Genomic DNA, 13,700 nt, shown 5'->3' with positions numbered 1-13,700 from the left:
TTGCTGTTAGGAACTCCTTATTGCAAATGGTGGAGCCACCAGAAAATGGATCAGAACGACTAATGACTCTCCGCTTACACACCAGTCATGGCCCAGTATCTCTCGTCAGTGTGTCTGCCCCTACCTTGAACTCCACCTCTAAGGCAAAAGACATGTTCTACAACAAATTAGAAGCTGTTGTCAGAAATATTCCCAGTGATGGTCCTTGGTGACTTCAGTACCAGAGACGGAGCGAGTAACAATTCCTGGCCATCTTGTCCTGGCCACTTTGGAATTGGCAAAATAAATGACAATGGACAACGTCTCCTGGGGTTCTGCTCCTATCACGGCCTGTGTGTAACTAACTCCAACTTTCAAATGAAGTCACAGTACAAGGTCTCATGGTGACAACCACTGTCTAAAAATGGCACCAACTAGACATGATCATCACCAGGCACTCTTTCATTAACTCTGTACTAATCACCCGCTCATACCACATTGCAGACTGCGATACGGATCATGCTTTAGTATGCTGCAAGATCAAACTATGTCCGAAGAAAATCCATCACTCCAAACAAACCGGAAAACCTTGCATCAACACAACAGAGGTGAAACAGTCAAAAAAGGTTGACCAGTTTGCCAAGTCAGTACAGGGTGCTATGACTACTTCCTCACAAGGAGATACTGCAACAGAACAATGGCCATACCTTCGCAACCCCATCCACGAATCAGCACTCTCTATCTTTGGAAGAAAGACCACAAAGAGCAGTGACTAGTCTGAGGCAAAGTCCAACATTATGACTCCAGTCATCGAAGCCAAGCTTGCAACTCTCACAGAGTACAAGCGCTCACCATCCGACCAACCAATCCAGGCTCTTCAAGCTGCTAGAAGCAAAGTGCAACAGGCTCCGGCTCAGTGAGGACATTCAGACAGCATCTGTGATAGGTGACATCAGACTGATGTATGATGGTACCAAGGCCTTGGCCCATCGCAGAGCAAGACAGCACCCCTGAAGTCATCCAGCGGTTAAATAATCACCACTACTCTGAGCTCCACTTGAGGGAAAATGTTGTTAGCTCAGGCATTGATGCCATCGATTGTCTACCAGTTATGGATGAACTCAACTCCATACCAACCATTGAGGACCTCAGCAAGGCAATTGACAGTCTGGCCCCAGGGAAAGCTCCTGGCAATGATGGGATTCCTCCAGACTTGATCAAACACTGCAAGAGCTCACTCCTCCAACCTTTACACAAGGTCCTCTGTCAGTGCTGGAAGGAAGGAGCCATACCATAAGATGTGCACGACTCCAAAATCATCACTTTGTACAAGAACAAGGGTGATAGGAGCGACTGCAACAATTACAGGAGTATCTCTCTCCTGAGTATTGTCGGCAAAGTCTTTGCTCGTGTATCTCTGGCACGTCTACAAACTCTGGCAGAATTAATCTACCCTGAGTCTCAATGTGGTTTTCGCACAATGAGGTCAACTGTCGACATGATTTTCTCACTACATCAGCTCCAGGAGAAGTGCACAGAGTAACAGGAACCCCTCTATGTTGCTTTCATTGATTTGACCAAGGCATTCAACCTTGTCAGCAGGGGTGGGCTCTTTCAGGTTCTCCTCAAGATCGGCTGTCCCCCAAAATTCCGAAGTATCATCAAGTCATTCCATGACGACATGAGGGCTACTGTTCAGTATGATGGCAGCTCATCAGAATCCTTCGCTATTCGTAGTGGAGTCAAACAAGGATATATGTTGGCCTCAACATTATTCAGCGTCTTCATCTCTATGCTATTGAAGTACGCGTTTGGGACATCAACAGAAGGCATCTACATGCACACCAGGTCTGATGGGCGGCTGTTGAACCCTGCACGCCTGAGAGCAAGAACAAAGGTGCGAAAGATCTTAATGCATGACATGCTGTTTGCCGATGACGGTGCTATAACCTCACACACCAAACAGCAACTACAAATTCTCATGGACCACTTCTCTAAGGCATGCAAGGACTTCGGGCTTACCATCAGCCTAAAGAAAATAAATGCCCTTGCCCAGAACATAGTGGAGACACCAGTCATTACCATTAACAATTACAATCTAGAAGTGGTCCACAAGTTCCATACTTGGGGTCGACCATTAGTGACACTCTCTCCCTCAATGCTGAAATCAATATGCATATTGGCAAAGCAACATCGATCCTTGCTTCACTCTCCTCACAGGTCTGGGAGAATCTGAAACTCGCTACAAAGACCAAGACTGCCTTGTACAATGCATTATCAGCACCCTCCTGTATGGTAGCAAGACTTGGACCATCTACTCCAAACAGGAAAGGAAACTCAATAGTTTTCACCTACGCAGCCTTTGCCACATCCTTGGCATCACCTGGAGAGACAAAGTCCCAAACTCTGAGGTCCTCTCCCATGCTGGACTTCCCACAATGTTCATGCTTTTAAGACAATGCAGACTGTGCTAGCTGGGCCACATCCATCATATGAAGGATGGTAGACTACCAAAGGACATCCTCTACGGAAAACTAGGAACAGGCAAGAGGAACGTTGGTAGACCCCAGCTTCGCTTCAAGGACCTCTGCAAGTGTGACATGAAAGCCTTAAAAATCAACACAGAGTGCTGGGAGGATAAGATGACCACAACAAATGGCAAGGTACTCTTAAGCAACACCTAGAGCAAGGCGAAAGAGTGATCCTGAGTCCGTTTGAGGAGCGGAGAGCTAAACAGAGAGCGCAGCAGACAGCAGACAACAATTCCACAACACCCTACTGTTACATACCCCGTAACTGGGTCACTTACCAGCAAAGATAGAGAGGTCCGTTGAAGTCTGATGGTACTATTTTTAACAGTAATTATTGATAAAAATACACAAAAATAATATCAATGCAAACATACAGCTAATATATGTCATCAATACTAAATCTAAAAGCGCGGGTATAATAATAATCAATAAGAAATAGCTCTATCGTTGTCTAAGGAATAATGTATTGTCTGATGGAAATGTAAAAGTCACTCAAGTTCATTCAGGCGGCAGCTTTTGGTTGGAGAGAGAGACGATGTTTTTAGAACTTGCCCGTTTTCCTTTTTATGATGTCGATCCTTCGAAATGTAGTCGGTGGTGATCTCTTCTTTAGCTAAGCCGCCTTCCGTGGTAAGGCCTCAATCCCGGGCAACGGGAAAGGACACACATGGGCCTTCCACCGGCTGTCGCTATTAAACGCTGTCACGGGATTTCTAGTGTTTCTCCTGGTGCGTCTAAAAGGGTTGTTCCCCAGACCCTCTTTTATCCTTACTCATGGGGTCTCAGATGTCAATCAGGTTGGGATGGTGCCATCCCTCAACCAGCCCACTTTGATCATTCCCTGAGGGCTTCCATGAAGTACAGTACTCAATATACAACTCCGTCTCCAAGAGACAATGGCCGTTTCCCGTGGCTTTGTATCGCTAAGGGGCCAGGACATTCCAAACCCCTTTGTGGATTCTGCATGTCTTGCTCTCATTTCCTGGGTCTCCTGACCTGAATTAATAGTGATCTTGTGATTCTCCAAAAGGAGGAGGCTACTTTGTACCCTTCGGCCCCTCAGAGTTGGGGCACAGGCGTAACACTACACATGCAACACCCCCTTTCTTCAACGCGTTTTTACCATTGGTAAAAACAAAGTAATGCAGAGTCTTACAAGATTTTAGAATCTAACACAATGCAAAAGTTTTTTTTTCTCTACAGAGTAATACAGTTATACATTCAATTCAGCATCTAAACAGTTAACGATTACATTGTCGCTTCCTTTAATACCTTAACATCTTGTACCTTACTAAAGTCTTGTAGCATCAGACTCCAATTTAATAACTACCTATTTTTTTTATTTCTTATTTTCTTTAGCAAACAAAAACTAAAGAGTTGTCTTTATTATTCACATGCTTTGTCAAAATCCCTTAAAACCGGCTTCTGCAATTTAAAAATGGCATCCCATTAACCCTTGCCTCTTTTCCGGTTAATTCCCACGTGGGGAGCTTGTGCACCCTGGGAAAATAGGCTTTCGCCCGCTCCTTTCATAGGAGTTATTTTATCAACAATGTGTTCCAAACTTAGACCATTTTCCGAATCACACAATTCTTTAATTTTCCACAAGTTGCTAGTTTTCTCTTCAGGACCCTTCAGGCTATTAGTTCTCAATGCCAGCGATCCCTCTTTGTTTAAACAGCATTTTGAATTTTGCGGTTTCACACCACACTCTGGAATAACAATAGCATGTGGGGCCCCTTTACCTTCCAACTCAACCTGTAATTGATTCACAGGTACCGCGGTACCGAGCCGTTGTCTCTGTAGTCTGGTTGCTGCTTCTGACATCAGTCCAGACTTTAAATTTTCTTCATTCAATTTGGGAACTACACTTTTCCCTTTTCCTTCAATAATAATATTCACCTCACCACCTTTTATCTCCTCACTAACTTTTAACGCACCTTTGAGCACAAACAACTGGGAACTCTCACTTCCCACTATTACCAAGGTTAACCTTTTCTTCACTGAACCAAGTCCATCTGACCCACAAGGACTGCATTCCTTTTCAACTGAATCAAATACCTCAAACTTTTTCTAAGCTCCATTACTAGGTTCAGTACCATGTGCATCCACATCTTTGACACACTCAAATGGGACATTTGCCTCTTCCAGGCTTTCAATACCTGTACCCTTTTCAAATTCTAAATTCCCCTGATCCTCCCAGCTACTCTCTGGCCAGCTCCCTTCCGGAGTAAACTCAACCGTGCGGGCTGAAACAACCTCATCTGCCAACCCAGCAGACTTCTTCAAGGTAATGGCATCCTTTTCATCTAGGACTGCCCTCATTTCATTATCGGAAACACCTTTAGAATTTTCAACTTCTTCAAACAGTTCTGCCAAATCAGACAGATCATCCATGTCCAACTCTGGACCTTTTAACAGCTTTATCTGTTTCTCATCTTTATTTCGTGCCCCTAGGACTTTTCTCCTCGCTAAGGGCAGGTCTACCTCCTCTCTCTTACTCTCTTTCACTTTACTACTCTTGGTTTTACCATCCTCTAAACCCTCGTGGTACAGGGTCGGTAAAAACGTCTCAGCCAAATCGATACTGGCCAGATTTAAACTGCTCCCTTTCTCAGCTGCCTTTCTCAACATGCTGCGAGTGATCGCGCATGCGGGATAGATCTTGGAATCTAGGGGCGGGACCTCCACCAGCTGTCTCGTCAGTGTCATTGCTGACCAAACCTTACCACCGGCTAAATCATTACCCAGAAGGACGTCCGCGTCAGTTCTCAGGAATTCTGATCGCACCCCCATTTCAACTGGTCCAGATACCAGCTCACAATTCATTATGATCTTATGCAAGCGCACCGTTTCCATCTCTTTTCCTATTCCTTTCACAGCTACCATTCCCGTCTTGCGACCAAAATCCAGTACCTTACTGCTAATCAATGACAGTTCAGCGCCCGTGTCTCTCCAAATCCACACGGGAACTGGTGGGTCTCCCTCTCTCACAGACACGGTTCCATTTGACATACAAGTCTCAGACCCTTCTCGTACTCTGTCTACCCGGGGCTCTCTTGTCGATTTACTGATTACCAGGGCACATCCTATAGGGACTGCTGCTTTCCCTTTTCCTGTCTCCTTTCTCGGAGCAAAGCACCTAGATGCAATATGTCCCCCCTTTCCACAATTAAAACAGGTCAACCCCGGAAATCTCTGGCCGTCTTGCCTCTCCCCCTCAATCTTACCACTAGCTCCCGGTGGGACTTCTACCTCAGCTGTCGGGCTTTCTCTATCGTTCCCATGGTCTCTCTGGGAACTTTTATTCCAGGAAAACTTTGTCTTGTGTGTTAGGGCATATTCATCTGCGAACCTAGCAAATTCGGAGATGGACTTACTCGGCTTCTCATTCAAATACATCTGGATATCCTCCGAAACACAACCTTTAAATTCCTCAATCAGAATTAACTCCCTGAGACGCCAAAAATCCTCTTCCACTATTTCTGCTGTACACCAACGATCCAAGAGCACACCCTTCTCATAGGCAAACTCGGTATACGTCTGATTCCACCCTTTCTTTAAATTTCTGAACTTTTGTCTATATGCTTCAGGTACCAATTCGTAAGTCCGGAGAATGGCTGCTTTTACTTTGTCATAATTCTCCGCCTCTTCCTCTTCCATGCCCATTGTGCCTTCCCTTTTAACACACTTTGTAACGCCACCCACTGCTCTCTGGGCCACTTCTGATTCACAGCCACCTTTTCAAGAAATAACTATCAACATCCGTCTCCTCGAACGGAGGTACTACCCTCAACTCCCAACTAACATTAAACCACTCCTCTCGGTCTGACCCTTGAGCTCCTCGCCTTAATTTCTCCATATCCATGTCATGTTGCCTCTGTTTCTCTGCCTCCCTTTCCTTCTCGGCTCTTTCCTTTTCTTTCTCAGCTCTCTCCCTCTCCTTTTCAGCTGCTTCCAGCTGCTTTAACTGAATTTCATGCTCTCTTTGCTTCTCAGCTCTGTCCTGCTCTTTTTTCACCTCTAACTCCTTTAGCTGGAGCTCATGCTCCTGTTTCACCTCTAACTCCTTTAGCTGGAGCGCATGCTCCCTTTGTTTGTCGGCCCTTTCTTTCTCTCTCTCTGAGTTCTTTCCTTTTCCTTTTCAGCTGCTTCCAGCTGCTTTAATTTAATTTCATGTTCCAACCTGAGTTTCTCCAACTCTAACTGAGCCGTCCCACTAGTTGGTACCTATTCAGGGATATTTTCCAATACCTCAGCTGCAAACACATTCTTCCCAATATAATACTGAGTTATGGCCCTTCACACCTCCCGCTTTTTCATTGACAACCTCACCTCTGCGAGGTTTAGTCCCTTCGCCATATTTATCAAGTCCAATTTGGTGGCCTCCTCTAGCACCTCCAGAGTCAGGTTTTCTATAAATTCATCCATGTCCATCTTTGCTGGTTTCCCGTCTGGCTACCTGCGCAACCAGATCCAAGTTTGGATTTACAAGCCCGATTCACTGGCCCCCCAATTTGGTGTCAAATCCCGAGACGAGAATCCCAAGTTGTTTTGTACCCCATAACTGGGTCACTTACCAGCAAAGATAGAGAGGTCCGTTGAAGTCTGATGGTACTATTTTTAACAGTATTTATTGATAAAAATACACAAAAATAATATCAATGCAAACATACAGCTAATATACGTCATCAATACTAAAAGCGCAGGTATAATAATAATCAATAAGAAATAGCTCTATCGTTGTCTAAGGGATAATGTATTGTCCGATGGAAATATAAAAGTCACTCAAGTTCATTCCGGCTGCAGCTTTTGGTTGGAGAGAGAGACGATGTTTTTAGAACTTGCCCGTTTTCCTTTTTATGATGTCGATCCTTCGAAATGTCGTCGGTGGTGATCTCTTCTTTAGCTAAGCCGCCTTCCGTGGTAAGGCCTCAATCCCGGGCAACGGGAAAGGACACACATGGGCCTTCCACCGGCTGTCGCTATTAAACGCTGTCACGGGATTTCTAGCATTTCTCCTGGTGCATCTTTTATCCTTACTCATGGGGTCTCAGATGTCAATCAGGTTGGGATGGTGCCATCCCTCAACCAACCCACTTTGATCATTCCCTGAGGGCTTCCATGAAGTACAGTACTCAATACACAATTCCGTCTCCAAGAGACAATGGCCGTTTTCTGTGGCTTTGTATCGCTGAGGGGCCAGGACATTCCAAACCCCTTTGTGGATTCTGCGTGTCTTTCTCTCATTTCCTGGGTCTCCTGACCTGAATTAACAGCGATCTTGTGATTCTCAAAAAGGAGGGGGCTACTTTGTACCCTTCGGCCCCTCAGAGTTGGGGCACAGGCGTAACACTACACATGCAGCAACTGTGGCAGAGCCTACCGTTCCAGGATCAGCCTCAATAGCCACAGTTGACACTGCTCGACAAACCAGTGACTACCAGAGGCGCAGTACCCATGGTCAACCACAACCAATGGAGGCCACACAGTCCTGTGGTATTGGTACTCACCTCAGCCGGCTAGCTCCAGTCATGACTGGGCCTCAGTTGGCTCAATCAAGATTTCCTTCCCCAAATGCCCTTGATATACTTTGAGAGAAGATGAAGCTTAAATCTCTTGCCAAAATTCAGAGGTTTCTTAGTTTTTTAATATTTCTGACTATATGAAAATTATTAAAATTGAAGTGAATTATTGAAAATTAAAGATTACTAAAACTTTAATTAATATTAAATTAGAAGCACATGGACACTTAAAAACAGTTAAAACCATCAAAATAGAAGAACTACTGAAAACAATTTACCTTCTTAGTGCCACTCTTAGTTCCAAGTTTGGAAGTGCATGCATGAAAATCTAAAACCAATGAAACTTCAAAGGCTGAATGCCTGCTGTTCCAATGCAACCTGACAATTTCAGCGCCCCTGGGTCCCTCTCCTATCAGATTCCTTTCTCTCCAACCCTTTATCTTTCCTACTCATTTGGCTTCACCAATCACCTTCTAGCTATCCTCCTTCCCCTCCCTCCCTCCCCCCACCTCTTTATTCTGGCATCTTCCACTTTCCTTTCCACTTTTAAAGAAGGGTTTCTCCATTTCCATTGATGCTGTCTAACCCGCTGAGTCCCTCCAGCATTGTGTGCATGTAACACTGACTCTGCCCGATACTTCTGACTTGGTCTAACTTAAAGAGGAACTGGTTTTGTACACATTGTTCTAGAAAAAAAAACTTACTTAAGAGCTTGATTGTACTCATATTTCTAGTCAAGCTTTTTTTCCCCAAATGCATAAATAATTACGAATTTGTATATTTGCACAACTAAAGTTCATAATTGTTAGTTTATTCTAGTGTCAGAATATAAAGTATAGATCTACCATATTCTTTGATCTCAAAATGAGTTGAAGTAGTAGTTGTGAAGTCATTTTTATAGGAAGCTTCTATTGTCCATATACCATACCTGAAAAGAATTAGTGTAATTTACATGTAAGATAGATAACAATATTAATAATCTATCAGAAATATTTCAGAATTTAAAATCCATTCATTTTCAAACAGGCAATGTGCTGCAGGTTCATACAGCTAACATTCTGGACTTCTGTGCTGTCGTGTGGAAGTAGTGAATTCACTGGAAGTCAGATACAAATACATGAATGCATTGAATGGCCATTCACCTATTGTGAACAGAGAGCCATTCAACCTGTCAGAGTACTATCAGAGTAATTACATCCCCCTCCAATTTCCTTGTTACCTTGCAACTTTGAGAAAGATAAAGCCTAATCTTTGATTCTTTCGCCACTTCTCTACACCATGAGAGATAATTTACATGAAGTAATTAACATATCTTTGGGATGTGGAAGGAAACCAAAGCAATCAGGAAAACATATGGATTCATAAGAATACTATGTAAACTCTATATAGTCAACATCCAAGATCAGGATCATACCCTGCTGTTCCCAACATTAATGACCAGTTACTGGAACATGTCCAGTAGGCCAGAGTTTGCAAATGAAAGAAAAAGGAAGAAAGGAATGGCAGGCAAAGATGACCACAATCTCTCATCATTCACCTGGCCCAATTGCAGCCTGCAAGACTCTTTACTGAATTCATAGTCTTTGAATGAACTCATCCTTTCTTTCCGTTAGTATCGGGACTTGCAATCTTTGCCTGCTATCTCTCTCTCTTCCTTTCTTTTTCATTTGCATACTGTGGCCTGCTGAGTATGTATCACAACACAAGCAACACATTACAAAAACACAGTTTTCTTACCTCAGTCAGAATTGCTTAACCCAATCAGATTAATTCCCTTGTTCCACCAATTGCTTTCCCCCCATCTTCTCTAAATTAACTTGTTTCTTTCTTTTTCCATTCTGGCAAAGAATTTTAGTACTGAAATCTATCTACTTATATTAACTGAACTACTGAGATTTTCCAGGAATCTTTATTTATAATAAATAAGCTCAGTTTGCCTGATATATCTCAACACAACAAGACAGCCTATGGGTAATAGAAAGTCAGGGTGCTAGGTACTAGCATGATAGTTAAAATTTCACCTGACCTTGTACTTCACATATTCCATAACAAGCTGACATGAAAGTAATCCTAAGACTTTTTCAAAAAGCAGTTTCTCTCAAGTTCAATTTCAACATTTCTAATTAATTATTAAGAATTGTGAATTCACAGAAAACAAACTATTTCATTTGAATTTATATACATTGCTTAACAGCAGGAACAATAATAATTTACTTGGGATTAGATGGAATCTTGAAGTCAGGTACTGAGATTATTCCAGTGAGATCTTCATATTCTACATAGTCGATTTTAACTTCCTCTGGATTCTTGTTTGCAAAACAAACATAATTACTATATTTTTAATTTGCTTTAAGAATCAGATAATTTGTCACAACATTCTTAATAGAAGATGCATTATAATAATTTCTTTTGTAATTCAAATTTTTATTATTATTTCTTCTTATTTTACAAAGCAGCACAGCATATCATAGAGCAGATACAGTACAGCATATTTACACAGCCATCCCATGACAGGAAAACATATAAAACTTCACAATTCATAAAGCTTATAAAATGTCACATTTAAATCAGCTATACTCCTCGCTGCGGAATAACCCTGCGATATGCATTGGGAAAAGAATGGTGTACTGGAAAGAATGGAAGATTAAAGGTGTAAATACAGTAGGTGATCTCTATGACAATGGGATTTTTATGTTGTATGTGGATTTGCAGAGGAAATATAACTTTGTAGATAAAAGGAATTTCTGGAAGTATTTACAAATAAGACATTGCGTTAGTAGCATATTCAAGAATGGTGGCCCACAAAGTAACCCTTTAACTGAATATTTTACACTACCACAGGAAGTTCATGAAGCACCAGTGTTTTATAAAATTTTCAACACTCTGGGGGTGAACCGTGTAACAATCATTATAATAATTCTTATAAAAAAGACAGGCAGATAGGCAGAGGGATTGAGGTGGCTCTGTTAGTAAAACATGAAATCAAATCCTTAGAAAGAGGTGACATAGGATTAGAAGATGTAGAATTCTTGTGGGTAGAGTTAAAAAACTACATGGGTGGGTGAAAACTCCCTGATAGGAGTTATATATAGGCCGCTGAACAGTAGCCAAGATATGGGGTACAGATTACAACGGGATAGAGAAAAGACATGTCAAAAGGGCAATGTTGTGATAATCTTGGGGGATTTCAATATGGATGTAGATTGGGAAAATCATAGGATCCCTAGAGAGGGAATTTGTAGAATGCCTACGTGATGGCTCTCTAGAGCAGCTTTTGGTTAAGCCCACTAGGGGAATGGCAATTCTGGACAGGGTGTTATGTAATGACCCAGATTTGATTAGGGATCTTAAGGGAAAGGAACCCTTAGGAGGCAGTGATCATAATATGATCAGCTTAACCCTGCAGATTGAGAGGGAGAAGTTAAAGTCAACACAAAGTATCCTGCCGATGCTATGGTCAAATCAACACATACAAACAAGCTGGATGAACTCAGCAGGTCGGGCAGCATCTGTTGACTGCTCACTTCAACAGATGCTGCCCGACCTGCTGAGTTCATCCAGCTTGTTTGTATGTGTTGAACTTAAAGTCAAATGTATCAGTACTACAGTGCAATAAAGGGAATTATAGAGCAGGAGAGAGGAGCTGGCCAAAGTTGATTGGAAAGGGACTCTGGCAGGGATGAAGTGGAACAGCAATGGTTGGTGTTTCTGGATGAAATTCAGAAGATGAAGAAAAGATACATTCCAAAGATGAAAAATTATTCTAAAGAGGGGATGAGGCAAACATGGCTGACAAAGGAAGTCAAAGGCAGCATAAAAGCAAAAGAGAGGGCATACAATATTGCAGAGATTAATGAGAAGGTAGAGGATTGGGAAGCTTTTAAAAATCAACAGAAGGCAACTAAAAAAGCCATGAAGAAAGGAAAGATAAAATATGAAGGTAAGCTTACCAATAATATAAAAGAGGATACCAAAAAATTTTCATATACACAAGGAAAAAGGAGAAGTGTGAGTGGATAATGGTCTGCTGGAAAATGATACTGGAGAGGTAGTAATGTGGAACAAAGAAATGGCAGAGGAGCTTAATAAGTATTTTGTATTAGTCGTCACTGTGGAAGACTCTATCAGAATGCAAGAGTGTCGGGGGCAGATGTAAGTGTTGTTATTGTTACTAAGAAGATGCTTAGAAAGCTGAAAACTTGGAAGGTAAGTAAGCAACCTAGACCAGGTGGACTATACTCCAGTGTTCTGAAAGAGATAGCTGAAGAGATTTTTGATGCATTAACAATGATCTTTCAAGAATCTTAGGTTCTGGAATGGTTCTGGAGCACTGGAAAATTGCAAGTATCACTCCACCCCTTAAGAAGGGAGGGAGGCAGAAGAAAGGAAGTTATAAAGAAATGAAAGCCAGTTAGCTTAACTTCAGTTGTTGGAAAGATGTTGGAATCTATTCTGAAAATTAAGTTTTAGGGAAATCTTGCCTGACAAATCTGTTGGAATTCTTTGAGGAAATAACAAGCAGGATAGACAATGGATGTTGTTGATTTGGATTTCAGAAGGTGTGTGCATGAGGCTGCTTAACAATATAATAGCCCAAGGTATTACAGAAAAGATACTGGCATGGATCAAAGATTGCTGACTGGAGGAGGAAACGATGGGAATAAAATATCTTTTCTGGTTGATTGCCAATTACTGTGTGCTGCAGGAATCTGTGCTGGGGCCACTTCTTTTCACATTATATGTCAATGATTTGTATGAAGGAATGAATGGCTTTCTGGCCAAATTTGCGGACAATACAAAAATAGTGGAGGTAGTGTTGAGGAAGCAGGGTGCCTGTAGAACTCAGACAGTTTGTCAGGATAGGCAAAAAAGTGGCAGATGGAATATAGTGCAGGGAAATGCATAGTCATGCACTTTGGTAGAAGGAATAAAGGCCTGGATTATGTACTAAATGGGGAGAAAATTAAAAAATCAGAGGTGCAAAGGGACTTGGAAGTCCTTGTGCAGGATTCCCTAAAGCTAAATTTGGTGGTTGAGTCAGTAGTAAGGAAGCCAAATGCAATGTTAACATTCATTTCAGGATGACTAGAATACAAAAGCAAGAGTGTAATGCTGCAGCTTTATAAGCACCAGACAATTGTGATCCATAGCTGGAAGGAATCCTACCTGTTCCTGACAGCATGTTCAACAGTAGATTTTATTTACAGCTAAACAGCTGGGAGAGCATTGGCTTGAGTGTTAAGCTCCAAATATCATAAAAACAATTATTTCTGACTGAAGTGATGATCTGCATAATCTGTGCAAACTCAGTAGCCATTAGCTACAGGTATACTAATGCCCTTGTTGATATGATACAATTGTATAAGATGATTCAAATGTGCCTGTGGTCATTAATTGTCAATCTTAACTGAAATAGCTCACATAATAACTTACAGTCACATACTACATGTCTGAAATTTGCTCCCGGTAGCTTTACAGTTACCTTATGTGGAATATATTTCACCATTGTATTATATTTTAATATAGAATGTTTAGAAATGCATATCTATAACTGGCATTATGATGATATTATGCTCTAAGTTTAAACAACTCACCTTAAATGTAATGGCAATAGGTCTTCTGGCAGGTTTGAGTTCTTCATTCAGAGAATAAATTCGTAATTTCA

General features: G+C 41.9%; 1 protein-coding gene across 1 annotated transcript in view; it reads right to left on the bottom strand.

Annotated features, from left to right (window-relative positions):
* Nucleotides 1–13,700, bottom strand: part of c5 (complement component 5) — a 121,800-nt gene that overhangs the window by 99,379 nt on the left and 8,721 nt on the right. Inside the window, exons 4-6 of the mRNA XM_059993817.1 lie at nucleotides 13,630–13,700; nucleotides 10,250–10,341; nucleotides 8,881–8,963 (exon numbers count right to left, since the gene is read on the bottom strand). Of these exons, the coding sequence (XP_059849800.1) occupies nucleotides 8,881–8,963; nucleotides 10,250–10,341; nucleotides 13,630–13,700 (246 nt within the window). The remainder of the gene's footprint in view (nucleotides 1–8,880; nucleotides 8,964–10,249; nucleotides 10,342–13,629) is intronic.

Source organism: Hypanus sabinus, chromosome 18, assembly GCF_030144855.1.
Source record: "Hypanus sabinus isolate sHypSab1 chromosome 18, sHypSab1.hap1, whole genome shotgun sequence".
Classification (NCBI taxonomy): domain Eukaryota; kingdom Metazoa; phylum Chordata; class Chondrichthyes; order Myliobatiformes; family Dasyatidae; genus Hypanus; species Hypanus sabinus.
This window is presented reverse-complemented; position numbering and strand designations above follow the sequence as displayed.